This window comes from Lineus longissimus, chromosome 16 (genome assembly GCF_910592395.1).
Source record: "Lineus longissimus chromosome 16, tnLinLong1.2, whole genome shotgun sequence".
Taxonomy (NCBI): Eukaryota; Metazoa; Nemertea; class Pilidiophora; order Heteronemertea; family Lineidae; genus Lineus; species Lineus longissimus.
Window position 1 is genome coordinate 1,450,811 of NC_088323.1, and position 14,165 is coordinate 1,464,975.

The window sequence follows — 14,165 nt, forward strand, 5'->3', positions numbered from 1 at the left end:
TTCTATTTGCTTATTTCGGAACAATCCATTATCGTTAAGTCATCGCTGGGGTGAGCTTTTACCTTCTGATCTCTTACCGTAGAATCTAGGAAAACGATTCGCATATCGCTGACTTGTATAAGACGATCGAGCGACGTCGTCAAAATAGTTTCAACCGTTTTATATTTTTCATGATATACCTTTTTAGATATTCGCTGAGTTCAGTGAAAAATATGAAATTGATAATTGATAATTACTGTATTTCAATTCATTTTGTTTTTCTGAAGGGTTATTTTTAACTAAAAAAGTCGCAAAATATTTCAAAATCGACCATTCCATTGATTTTCTACGCCAATTGGAATATCCGGATTTCCGTCATGTCTGTGGTCAAAGTATAATGGACCATAACTCTACTTAATAGATATATTGCTTCTGCCGCTAGGACATCCTATTCATAGGAATAACACTTCCTTCACACCGGCTGGCCAAAACTTTGGGCAAATATCAAAATCATCAATAGGGTTAGCCAGGCAGAACTTGTCCTGTACTGATTTATGAGACTTCGTCTAAATTGGGTCATCCTTCTGATCGCGTTGTCATGACACAAAGAAATGTCGCCATGTGTGCCTTGAATCGGCACGAACAAGTTCGCTCGTGAAGATATCGGCATTGAGATTAGCTTTTATTATCTATGATATTCTATGTGATAGAGCCGAAGGGTGTGTTAATGCACGAGAGGATCCATATACATACATGTTCGCGTGTCTAACAGTGAGGCCTTTATCATATCGAGAGTCTTGTTCAGAGTAGTGGCTCATTTCACGTGTATCAGACACATCGTCAAGTGATTTCGACTTCGGACACATTAAAACGGATATTTTCATGTGATTTCATCTTTTGGAAGTATAACCTTTTCAAGATGACTTTGCTTTACTGGGAGAATATCATGGAGTTGAGCGTGGCGAACATCATAGCTGGGACTATAATGGCGACGAGTATTGTTTTGTCTCTGGTTGGGGTAGTTCTTGAAGACAGAGCTCGGCGAAAGGCAGAGGCCAGTGAACAGAATGACAAGAGGTAGAACAGCGGCATCGAGATGGCACAATTTTCACCGGGGACTGCGACATGGGCTTATTGTGTTTTGTAGTTCGCAGCGGGAGAGCGATATGGTGCCATAACTAAAGAACTAAAGGTTTTCTCGTGTTGCTTAAAGTATTTATTTCACTCTTTTTTATCAGAAAGGGCGTTTTCTAGTGAAAAACCTTTGGGTTTGACCCGAGATATAACCCAACCCATCTGTTCTAAACACCGACGACTTTGACTCAAATATGGGGACCAACGACAGATGTAACAAGGGACGTATCTCGCACCCAAAACGAGAGTCATGCCCGGGCGATCGCGAACTGCACGCTGTGCATTCCGCAGGGGTGTGGACAAAAGGAACAATACCTCATTTAACGCAGGGATCAGACATTACAAACAACATAATCAGACCCCGCAAAATAAGCCGACCTTTACGTAAGGTGGACGGACAGGATTAGCATACATAGCGTAAGTGAACCACGTCCTATATGCATGTATAAGTTAATTGGCATAACTGGTCACAATACGAAAACACAGCTAATATACCAACAGTGCTTCAACATACATGAACCTGCCTTCAAGCCCACAACGTCCAGCTGTGAACCGGTCGATTTTACTGTCAGCTCATTTCAACTAAGCACTGGAGTGCTGCACAAGGTCTCCGGGACTTGCGTGACTTTTGCGAATTTCAAACGTGCATTTTAATCCCATTTGGACTCAAATCGAAAATGGTTCTCTACTGGGAAAACTTGACTCAAGTCACTGTTGCCAACGTAGTGGTCGGGTCCATAGGTGTGGTGGCAATAGTATTGTCCCTGATCGGAGGTGTGATTGAGGAGCTTGCAATGCGTAGGTCGGCTGCATTGGAAAACAAAACAGAACCGAAAGACACGGACCGAGTAAGGCAAAAGCGGAGGAGGGTTGGAAAGGATTCAGGTGTTGTGAAGAAGGAATAATCTTGAGAATGTGGTTTGTCATTCATCTTGTTGGATTCGTCGTGGCGCTTTTCATAGATCCTTGATCTTACAGTGGTCGAAAGAAAGAGATACGCCCACCTGAGTCGTCTTGAATGAGGACACAACGATTACCTGGCTACGGAGTGAGGAGGGAGAGAAAGTATGATGGACACTGACATGACGAAGAAACGAAGTTATTACATACAACGCCCGTATGAACAACTTAGCACATGCCCCGTGATACGGCTTTTGTTTTGGCTATCGAACGTTGATGTTGTGTATGAATAGGCCCGAACAATAGTACGAACAATGAGACCAAGCGACCCAGAAGACCAAAACAAACTTGAGGCGTCGGGGTCTATTGTATTGAGGACGGTTCAAGAAACTATTTTGGGGGAAACGATCAAAATAGACACGATCACGTTTTTGGACTATCCCTATGCACAATGTTGACAGTACGAGGCTGCACACCCAAGGAGAAGAACCCATTGATAATATGAACCGTTGGACTGTTCTCCATATCTGTAGGCCTATTGCAGGGTATGTTTGTGATGCCCTTTGTTTTTTGTCCACAGTGAAGTTTTGGATTCTACGAACAGTGGATTATATCATGTGTTATATTTCGATGATTACATGCACTAAGATGGGATAATAGGAATACTGTATAGAATCTACCACAGGCCAATTGGGGAATCTATGATAGCCCATCGTCGATGATGGGGATCCGACGAACACGGGGGTGTTTGTGCCGTCATAGATTTTACCTTGGGCCATCAAATAATGTTCTATGACGGAAAGTTTTGTCTGAGAACATGTTGTACGTTAATATTGCCAAGAATATGTAAAGAGCAATATTTATTTATTATTGATACCACTCTTATATTACATTATGTGAGTGATCCCACATTATCAAGCAGGATATGTTTTCCTAACTTCTGCATCTGTGATGAATCTGACGTCGTCGAGCTATTTCTGTTAAAAATTGGTGTTTTCACTTGAAAAGAATAGATATTTTCTTAGTATTTGTATTTGTACGATATTCCGTGTAAAACAATAAAATTGTGATGTGATTGAATCTTGCCACCTTTCTTCTTCTGTTTCATCATGATGTCCCTTAAACATCCTCTGCCTCTTTCCTGTATACAGTCTCCTTTCAACATCTGAAGTCTTGCGGCCATATCGTGAACATTGAGGCCGCATACATGTGGCAATGTTCTTCTTTCTGCTTACGAATTAAGTTCTTCCGAGTAACTCGAGGTTTTCTTTGATAAATCTCATCGAATAACCACATTATGGCCAGCTTAATGGCATTTCAAGATGGAGCCCAACGATGCCTTCAAAAGGGTGTTACTGGATGGTACATCAACATCCTCCGGGGAAATGGCCTTTCGGTCGTAAGTTCTTGTTGATGTCTAACCTAAAACTTGAAACTTGGATGTTGACAGACTTCGTCCTCTCTACAAACACCGTCACTAGAAGATGAAAGTATGTCCGGGGGACAGTGTGATTCTATCATGCGCCTTTAATCTTCAAACTCCGTCACTGGTGATAGGAAAATATGCCCTGGAATAGAGCGTTTTATTTCGAGGTTTTGATAGATTTGGCTCCCACTGGGTCATCATCCGTCGCCATACACTGGGAAAAGAAACTTTTTCCATGAGGGACATTTAAAACTGTTACGCCGGCCACCATCAATACTGCAGAGAATTCCGCAGTTGCAAAAAGGTGTAGGGTCGTAATAGGAAACCTATTAACAACTTTAGATGGTAATGCCTTGGAAAATATGGCTGAATCTGTTGAGTACGAAGAGAAGATTCTTAATGCACCGGATCGGAGATGCGTCTCCAATGTTTGACAATGGACACTCGCACGCTTCCTCAGTGGAAACCGGTAGAAGCATTTTTCGCATTATTGAATTTCAAAGGTTATTTTCTCCTACTGAAGAAATCCAACAGGGAAATAATCTTAACACATTCCTAATGTAAAAACTTCAGGTGCATTACCTTTAGATAATGTGGCCTTGATACACAATAAACTGGTAACTCATTTCTTGGATGATGGCGGTAAAAACACAGGTCTTCCTTTCATCTTTCAGATATCAGACACGGTGAATTTTGTGAATTTGCACCGGAAGGCTTTGTTCATCCCGTATTAGTAAAGACCATGGGTACTCTGTGACCGAACCTTGGAAGGCAAGAAGACGGAGCCGCGAGGAACACCACTCAAAAAGATGTCATTTCAGGCAAAGTGATCGTTACCGAATGAATCAGCTGAGGGCCTACTAGCTCTACATACAAATGATGTACTGATTGTCATGTAAGGAAGAAGAAAACCAGATCCCTGGAGGAAACAAACGTACGGTATCAGAGAGAGTCGCCTTCACTATCTTGTCACAGTATCATGTTGTCAGATGGTGGAGGGAGGAATCCGACAACAAATACATGTATTTTGAAAGAGGCTGTTGAAGGAATTGATGGGAATGGCGACGAAATGCTGCGAAAGGACTATCGGGTCTCATCATGAACTCTCAAATACTACGGTCAACACCCACCAACCGGACCGCGCTCCCTTCAAAGACTTAAACGACACAGGCTCTCAGATTCACTAACTAACTCGGCAAACACGGCACTCGAAACTGCCATTCCTTGCTAAAATAACCTCTTATCCTTTATGGTTCGCGTTATTGCGTGCTTGACGCTATTTTGGAAATGACGAACTATAAAGATGCCTTTATCAACGCGGTGGATGCTGAGGCAAGGAATTTACTTGGTCGTAAATCGGTCCAAGCCTGATATCAGCCTGGTGTAGGTGGCATAAACTTGCAGATAAAGATGAAGTAGTCGCTGACCATAAGATAGCATTAATGGTCACGGGAGATGCGTAAGCGACCTTACTGGTAATATGACGGAGTAACCTTGCCCCACGGCAAAAGTACCCGACTTCGTGTTTTCCCAGATGGATAAAGAGACCAGTGAACTTAGTTCAATGCATTCAATGGAATCATTGTCCCGTGGACATCTTTGATCTTTGGGCAAACTTTCTTTTGACATCGGCCATCGTTGTCTACATAAAGTCTAACCAGTAGTCAAGGCTGCCATGTTAAGTAAGGTCAAGAATGTGAAGTGCAATTCCTCAATCATCAACTTCATTCTTGGAGCACGACAGCCCTTTTCAAAACCTCGCCAACTTTTTTTTCATACACCCTGCCCAAAAATGACTTATAACGACAAGTGCTCTACGATATATCAAATACCACAAAGTAACACTATGTCCAATGCATACCAATAAGAAGATCACTTACAGAAAGCTGTTGAATTGCAGATCACAGATACAATGTACTTCATGAAAACAAGTTCGAGAAGGCAATGCCACAATTCATGAATTGTGCATTTGTTGACTGGTGACCTCACGGTGGTATATAACGGGATTGGCTTAGAATGGCCCTGTCGAAATGGCTTTAAATCACTTTCTCTGTCATTTTGAAAGTGAGAGAGCTTAACAATACTAAATCTTATATCAATGTAGCACGTTTGGCATAGATATAAGTATTGCCTGGTTTCATTCCTAACAGAATATTACAAGTCAAACAATTGGTCAACTGGAGAGGAGCAATATCGAGAGCAAAACGGTAAGCTGTTTTCAATATCAAATATAACATTCCTCATCCGGCTAATGAGAGAGAACCCAAAATCGAATTTACCAATTTCTTCCTCAGACTTCTTAACTCATGTTTGTTGCCCACCTGTTGGTCATGTAGCAGCTGGGACATGAATCTCCTGTTGCCTTTGAGAAGGAATCTTTGGCCTACTCCAGTTGTCACTATAAGTGTGACCACCTATACCAGGTTCATAAAGTGTGATGCCAAATATCACTTATGTTGGCCAAGCCTTCTTCGGGACATTCCGTAGTAATCGGAGGGACATCCCAGTCCATCCCGTGCCCTGGTATTCCTCTATCGGGGCTATTGGTTCATGGGTAATGAAATGCGCATTCCTGAGAAAGTGCACCCCAGAGAACCTTAATGAATATGCCAGGCCATACATATTTACGGCCACTTGGTTCATAAATATAATATCCGTTACCTATGGGTATTGCGTTACGAAGGAAGAGGCTAATTCATGGCATACTAAAGTGACATCTTCGTGATCAATAAAATCAGGATTGTTACCAAGAGAGGTAAAAAGTCGGTTAAAGCCTATCAATGATTAAAGACCGCAAATAGATTAAATTGTTGGTAGAACTGTTGAACTTACTGATCATCAGTTACAAGCACGGCTGCAGAGCTGTTTCTTAAAACAAATCAGAATACGCAGCATACATGTAGTAGGGGTAGTGGTTGGTGTGAGGCGATGGGGGCATCCAGGGACTAACATGCCACACCCACCAGTTCGTATTTGTTCGTTTTAAAATGGCCTGGCGGGGAAAAACGAGATATAAACATAGTGATAAGGTACTTCTTCTTTTGCAGGTCGTCGAAGGGTAGCCGATACTAAAACTCATAATCACTGTTATTATGGAACGATTATGACTGTTCATAACCATTCGTAGCAAGTGGGGTAGATCATTTCGCGATCAGCAAAGCCTCAATACTGAACGAACAGCAACCTTCAAGAACGGATCGTGCAATACTTTGATGACACTGCACTTGCGTGTGCGACCAGGTCTTCCTTTCTCTCGATTGGTGTACTAGAGCAATCGACTTAACTGCCCATTCCCATTAAATACGGAGCTCAACAAATACATTTAATCAAAATGACGCATCATTTCGATAGATACCTCGGAGAAGTTGGATTAGGGACGTTTATAACTTTGAAAATAATAGCAAAGTCAGAGGTAGGCAATGGCTTCCAGTACCTCGGAATCGACGAGAAGGATACTAAAAGAATCTACCGGCTGATCTACCAAGCCAAGGAAGACGGCAGTCAGTGGGGATGGATCGGGAATGATATGAAGGTTAGCCGGAGCTATCGGTACAGGGTGAAGCACCTGGCTGGTTTCTCCCCCGGGCTCATGACGCCGCTACCGCACGGTGTCGACGATCTGTATGTTGACAAAGCAAGTTTTTTAGACGTCACGATCCCGGAAATGTTCCAGTACCACTTCTATGACATCATCAACCGCTACTCTCGCGGGAGTGTCGAAGAGATCTTCGGATTCAACCATGTTTATGAGCGGAAATACGTACCGGAGGGCACGTACTGTTCCAGTGTAGGAGTCCTCCATACCCAGGGGTTTCAGCTGCAATTCTACTTGGATGAGTACCAGAAGAAGCGGGTCAAGTTCTCTCACGGTGATGGGAGATACTACGACTGGCCCGTGACAAGCACGGCACAGCCCGGCCCCGTTGTTGCCAGCAAGCCAGCTCTGCTGATCCTCTCTCTTGACCGGCCATTTGGAGGTTCCCCAGCCGTTCGGTTTGAGCCGCGGCGATGCTATATTTTGGTGGTTGGTTTCTTGCAGCCTGAGTTTGTGGACTCTCTTGCTTTTGGAATATGAAATGTGTGGGCACCTCGGATCGAATGGCCTGCCACCATGAGGGAAAACAAACTGCTCGAGGTCGAACCAAACATTGAATAATCAAAATGTATAAGTATTTTTAGTTCAGAGCAGCTAATCAAATATCAATGATGCTGTATGTAAAAAGAAATGAACAGACTTATGAATGAAGTTAGTAATATTTCGATATCGCCAACTACTCTGCGAACAGGTATCAAACGCTCTTGAGACAATGTCTGCACCAAGATGGAGTTGCAGAAATGATCCGAACAACCGCTGATCTTGTCATGAAAGCAAGATTGATGTCCAGCGAACATGGAGAGAACGTGTCCACGATGATCACAGAACAATTGCCCATGCTGCATGAACCGAGAGCCTCAAAACTTTTCAAATGTTCAAAATGTTCTTCGTGAAACTTCCGTGTTTATTCACCTTCCTCCAAGATGTTTACCACCTTGTCAGCGAGTATGATCAGTACTCATTCTTCCATTATCTTAACTTCTGAGACTCAATCCATTTAACAGCCAAAGTAACGAGAACTTGACAATGCCACGCCAAAGATTCTTAATTTACTTGTCGAAATTAACTTATCTGTTTGATGGAAATTCAAAGAGCTTTCTAATAGGTTGTTTAAATCGAATTTGGTGGATTGACTTTCAATTATGAGCACAATTAGATTGTGTTGCATTGCTTTTTGATACAGATTGTCAAGAACATTGGTGCGGAATCATGATGGTTTATACTAAGTTGGGCCAAGTCAAGGAGTGCAGTACAAACATCTCTGTATCATATGACATATCAAGATCTATCCTGTATATCTCTGACCAAATATGATAGTATGCGAAGGGCAGGGCCGGTTAAAGTATAGTTAAGGATAAAATGACGAGGCGACACTACGCTGGTGATATCTCCTTCAGTTGGTCTGTGGAGGAGAGGTGCACAATGACAATGCGTTGATCGTCAGGTGGAACTTCCTAAGCTTCTCTCTTGTAAAAAGAAGCAAAAGATTGAAATTCTCGTGAAGCTTGTTACTGCGAAAGATTGAAAAAAATGTATTTGCCGGGAAACGAATGTGGTTATTTTCAAAAGAGCTCAGAAATTGAACAACCTCCTTCACGTCCTTCACTTGAACCTTAATTGGGCTTTCATAAAATGGTACCTTGCTCAGTTGGTTATCCGAGTTTTAAATTGTGGAGCAAACGGTATCAAGTAGCCACCTGATCTAATCGAAGCTGTGCACCTGGGCCGTCCATGCGCATGAGTGGATGGGGTCGTGCATGCACAAGAGTGGATGGGGTCGTGCATGCACAAGAGTGGATGGGGTCGTGCATGCACAAGAGTGGATGGGGTCGTGCATGCACAAGAGTGGATGGGGTCGTGCATGCACAAGAGTGGATGGCTGGTAGGAGGTAAAGTTGTTCCCCCGGTGGAACATTCACTGGCACTTACGGATACAACAGTCTGCTATGTACCAGTACTTGAGATGTTAGGTAGAACGCCGCACCTTCCGACAATTTTGTGGTGGAAGGGAGTGGCCTACTGGGGCCCCAATCAATGTTGCGGCTAGGTAAGACGCCATAAATCTACGCCTACCGCCTTGACCAAACATGTTACGATAGTCTCACTCTCAACGAAATCGTCATCCGATACAGAGTAATCTATCATCAACGACTTCTATCCATCATGACTCGAGCACCTTTAATCAAGAAAATAAAACTTCACGTTGTGAAATTTGATTCCGTGGTGTGATAGATGATAAGTAAAGTGGTGTTGTGTTGAGAAGAGACGTGCATTGATTGATTGATGAATGCCAAGATGTCATGGATAAAACTGATTGGGCTTAAATTGCACTTTGAAAATCAAGCGTTGTAGTGTTCTTCTTTTCCATTGCCAGGTATAGAAATTATAAGTAGGTCAAATAACGTCAAGAATCTTAACCCGTAAGTGTTCTCTTAGTGTAACGGACCACGGCCAGGACGACAATGATCAGTAACCGTAGTGCAGCCACTTGATGAGCGATTCTATAGCCGTCAAGAAACTCAAGTCAAATGATGAAATGTGCCTTCCTGTCCTCCCGAGAAGACCAGACATAGCCTAAGGCCCACCAATGATCGACTGATTAACAAATGAGGGACACGAATTGCTGACATATTACTTGGTGTGTACAGAGGATAATGTATCCGCAGCCTGGTGACACTTGCTGCTATGGCAGTCAGACTGCTTGAGGCGGAATTGTAACAAAGATACCCATGATTATAGTCACGGTGGTTATTTACACTCACAGAATCATAGTTACTTGGCCAAAGTTGTTATTTACACTTGGAGAATATCACCGTATCGCGTGTTTGGAAAGCGAGTTTGGCACTTTAGAACTAACCTCTGCTTTGAGGATGACATTCATGCAGTGATGTTGTCTGTGGGCCAAATCTCTCATAGCTGGGTCGGGCAAAGATCATGCTGTACTCTTATTGAACTTCGACTAAATCAGCAGCTATATTTATAATGATAACTACAGCCATTACTAAAGGACGGAAAATATTCACTCAGCCTCTTGAAGACCAGTTGAGAAATTAGCCCGAAGGCTACCGAGCGAATGATTGGTTTCACGCGAGCAGACTACCAAATACCATCAGAGCTGTTTCATCAAGTGAAACCTTTCGCTGCTTGATTGCTTTGCACTTAATCTCAAGTATATGATCATGCTACAGGGTTAGACTTACCGTAAAAGGAAGTGGTTTGCTGGTCGATGACGCTTGTACCGCTGTGACTTTCAGTTTGAACCAGTTACGATTTGCGCGAACCTTCTGTCGGACTGAAGAAACGGCAAACGTGATCACGAAACCCAACGAGTTCAGCTTGAGAATACTGACGTGAACATCGAGAGCAACCTGTTAGATATCCCATACCTTTTTTATACGCGCAGTAGATTTTGCTTCAACCTAAGCCTATGCCTAATGATTATTCAATAGATATTACATCTTCTTTGTAAAGCCTCTGGCCTGGTATTTCTGTCCAAGACGTCAATTTTATTTTCGTAACTCCTTATCCAACTTCAAGTGAAACGGGTATATCGCATCAACAAAGACAACATTGAATTCTTTATTTGGAATAATATGGAGGTGTAAGATTGAATAGCGCAAGGTTGCTTCTTGAGAGAGGCTGTTGCGAGACGAGATAAGGACAATATGAAGAGAGGGTGACCAGCATTCTTTCTGTTTCTGCGTCAGTGATCTGAAGCAGCTTATCTGCTATTGTCGGCACAGTTGCAGAGTAGACCTGTTGTCGCCATCTGGCCCTTGCATAAGACATCAGATAGAGTCAACCGGTAACCAGAGTGAATTGGTGACCTATTCTCTATCCTGTGTATACCACTGGCTCTGTGATAAGGGCCAAGTCAGTAAATGGAATCGAAACACCAGTTTATAATACAGGTTACCAATCACGGCCATCCAAACAAAAAGTTGCATCGAGAATTGACCAATCTACTTCGTAAAACAGAGAACAGCTAGCTAGCCAGATACTGGTATGCCATCGTCAATGGTTGTGACTTGATGGACGAGTTGCTAGATGCCATTGAAGGGCGATGGTGACAAGAAATTGGTGTGCAACAATTTGCATCGAACAAGTTTATTTCAACCAAAATACTTTACAACTTAGAACACGTTAAATATCATCCCTCACGAAAATCAAAGCAACTAAATGGCAATTATAATGGCACTATCGCAAACTACTATCACTATCTCTTTTCGGTCGTCATGGTTGTTCATAACTATTCCACGTTCTACCATTTGCTGCTGTCGCAGGCAGTGTCTTGGCTGCAAAAAATGAGGTAATCGTTCCCTAAGTTTTCCGACTGTTATGCGATCAGCCGGCTGAGACCCTTATAGATATCATGTAAGATACAGTTGACATACTGGTACGGCACTGTACTCTTCGCTGAAGAACATTTTGGTAACTTATATCAATTTACGATCACTGTTCTGTCATGGGTAGAATGGTCATATGTACACGTTGCACCCGAGTCCAAACCACCCCGGATTGATTTACGGTGGTATACCACTACTCTCCCTCTCCACCTGGCGTGGTTAGACCCTCGCAAACTTCGCGAAAGCTTCCGGTGCTGGGAACTGTATAACTGGGGGAAAGATGAACTGTTCCTCGAAGATGGCTTGTGATTTCACTGAAAGGGAACAACATAATCAGATCAGTTGAAGAAACTTGATAATTCATAGAACGCACAACCTGATTATTGGATTTGAAGGACTCATTGGAACTGAGTTTTGAGTGTGTCACTACAGCCAGTAGTGATCTGCTGAAGGCGAGGTGGGAAAGAGTCTTAATCGTGGACACAAAAGCATAGCGGACGGAACTAATGCGAATGCAACCGGAGAGATCTAGCTGACAAGTAAATGTACCCTCCTGGAATAAAATCTTCCCATGTGTCTTGCACTACCGAGTCTGGAAACCCGTTTAGGATCACACTGAAACACTTGAACTTACGTGATTGTTCTGTCATGCAGTTAACCACACATGTGGTACTTCCTGTGGACGCAGGGCTAGGTTCCGATGGAATTGTTCTTAGTGGTCTGTTTGGCAGAGGCGGTGGTGCACCATGTGGTTCTCCCCTCGCTGGTTCAGACAACTTCCTATCACGTATCTGTAGCGGCTGACAGCTTGGTTTCTCGTCCATAGACACGGCGCGGTCACGTGGCGGCAATGGCGGCGGACCGCGGCGACCTTGACCCTGATCAATGGAAATAGCACGACCTTTACCCAGTTCCAAGGTCGCAGGGCGTTGATCATTTCGCGCTGGAAGGGGTGGAGGAGCTCCAGAATCCCTTCGATCCTGATCCTGCCGCTTGATTCCAGGTTTCGTTCTCTGTGGAGGAGGTGGAGGCGGAGCCTGGTATTTACCTTCCATGGAATGTGCACGGGGTTTCCCTGGTGGCAATGACGGGGGACCTTTTGTCTTAACTGACTGGGAACGATATTTCTCGGTTGGCAATGTCGGGGGACCAAATTGTGTGTTTTGTGTATGATGCATAGACTGGGGTAGTTGGTGCTGGAGCTGCGGTCTGCTGGTGCCGTTTGGTAATGGAGGAGCTGATGATTGAGTGGCTGCTGAATCCCTGGCGGCGGCCAGCGCTCGCAGTTTCGTCAGCGGTGGTGGAGCTGGCGCCGCGGGTACGTTTGGCCGACTCATGATCAAGAAATGGGCAGAGCGTCAATCAGTTGTCAAGTTTACAAAGCTTTCAGTTTGCTCCGTGATTGACACGAATTCACCTCACCGAACGTGCCCTTTGACTGCGGATTCCCTTTACTTGATTCTTTGTTCCTGAAAAGAGATGAATATCTGATAAAACCAAAGTTGTCAGGAGGTTGCTTTTATGATATAATCAGCGGTTCTTCATCCTTCCCTCACGGTATAGTGTAGCGACTATAAACCTCGAGATCCTGGAACGTTTTGGCAGCACGTCGATAGGCTGTCCAACTAAAAGAGTGGGCACTGGATTGTTCCGTTAAGATGACAACGGAAGTTCCGAAACCACCGTGCAGACTTTCGCCTTCATGGTGTTGTTGCTTCGCTGACTGTGACACACATCTCAGAGTAAACACGAACCTATACCGCTTCGTCTTTGCCAAAAAATATTTTGAGGTCATTCAATCACGAATGGCGTAGTCCATGTGCGATCATATCCTCTTCAATGCTACATCCAAGAGTCAAGATTAACTGCTTCTTACAGTCTGAAGCATGATCAATGCAAGATGTCATCCGATTTCCAAAACTAGACTGACACGCAAGGCAAATACTCCTTCCTTGTTCTGTTCATGATCAACCAGCAACTGAGAATATTTCATTCAAGGATGAGGCAATTCTCATTCATAAATCCCAAATCATAAAGAATTGTCAACAAGTGTCAAAGATCCTTAGAATTTGTCAACAAAGGTCGATTATCTGTTGTGTCTGCCCTCGTGAGAGTAGGCCTACATCCATGATATGCAACTTCACCATCGAAGCTACTTGGCCTATAAAATGCATTGGCCTGTCATGCATGTTATAACAATATTGATTTTTTCAAACGTCGAGTTGGCAGATGGAAGTCTGTCAGCAGCTTGGCACATGTAATCTGGTTTACATCTGACAATAGAAATTCTAGCTCTTATTGAACGACTAAACAAACTCAGCAAGAGGTCGACACCGGTCTCCTTCTTGTCAGGCTCCTTGCAGGAATGGAAGTCGTGGCGATGCGTTGTCCTATACTGCTCCGAAACATTTTCCATTTTCCTGGAGCATCCATAATTTGGCCCTTCAGTCCGCTGCCCAATCAGGAGACTTCTATCATGTTTGTTGAGCGCAAAATAAAACATGGCAATACATGGTTTAGAAACAGGCTTCTGGTTGGCCAATACCGTCGGTAATGTCAACTCTTGCTCGTTTTCGGAAAAAGGTGAATGGGCGCTACGCCCATTCACCACTTTCGCCACAGCAGAAGACAGATTCGAGGTTGGTTTCCATCTGCCTTATTCATGGAGGAATCTAAGGCTGCCTACCAATAGGCTGTTCACTTGTGCAGCTATTTCCCGTTCCGTGTTTGCGTGTGACCTTCTCTGTTTGGCATATTGGACGTTCCCAAAGGTTAAAGCAGGGAA

At 43.6% G+C, this 14,165-nt stretch overlaps 3 protein-coding genes across 3 annotated transcripts in view; 1 reads left to right on the forward strand and 2 right to left on the reverse strand.

Moving 5' to 3' along the window:
• Nucleotides 1-10,255, reverse strand: part of LOC135500283 (calcitonin gene-related peptide type 1 receptor-like) — a 75,768-nt gene extending 65,513 nt beyond the window's left edge. The window contains exon 1 of the mRNA XM_064791637.1: nt 10,235-10,255. The gene's annotated coding sequence lies outside the window, so the exon portion shown is untranslated. The remainder of the gene's footprint in view (nt 1-10,234) is intronic.
• Nucleotides 5,449-9,436, forward strand: LOC135500735 (uncharacterized). Its single transcript, XM_064792372.1, has 2 exons — nt 5,449-5,646; nt 6,487-9,436. Exon 2 carries the CDS (start codon nt 6,771-6,773, stop codon nt 7,512-7,514), a length of 744 nt encoding a protein of 247 aa, XP_064648442.1. The 5' UTR covers nt 5,449-5,646; nt 6,487-6,770; the 3' UTR covers nt 7,515-9,436.
• Nucleotides 10,256-11,128: 873 nt separating the features above from the next.
• Nucleotides 11,129-13,870, reverse strand: LOC135500413 (WAS/WASL-interacting protein family member 1-like). The gene is made up of 3 exons (XM_064791870.1): nt 13,135-13,870; nt 12,015-12,849; nt 11,129-11,694 (listed from the first exon to the last, which is right to left on the reverse strand). The coding sequence occupies exons 2-3, from the start codon at nt 12,715-12,717 to the stop codon at nt 11,600-11,602; spliced, it is 798 nt and encodes a 265-aa protein (XP_064647940.1). The 5' UTR covers nt 12,718-12,849; nt 13,135-13,870; the 3' UTR covers nt 11,129-11,599.
• Nucleotides 13,871-14,165: the final 295 nt, after the last annotated feature.

Bases quoted from the DNA above. Each gene is read 5' to 3' on its own strand.
- LOC135500735 (XM_064792372.1), top strand. From the start codon at position 6,771: ATGACGCATCATTTCGATAGATACCTCGGAGAAGTTGGATTAGGGACG.
- LOC135500413 (XM_064791870.1), bottom strand. From the start codon at position 12,717: ATGAGTCGGCCAAACGTACCCGCGGCGCCAGCTCCACCACCGCTGACG. The intron at 11,695-12,014 runs GTAAGTTCAAGT...GTTCCCTTTCAG, and splicing joins CTGCATGACAGAACAATCAC to TGAAATCACAAGCCATCTTC.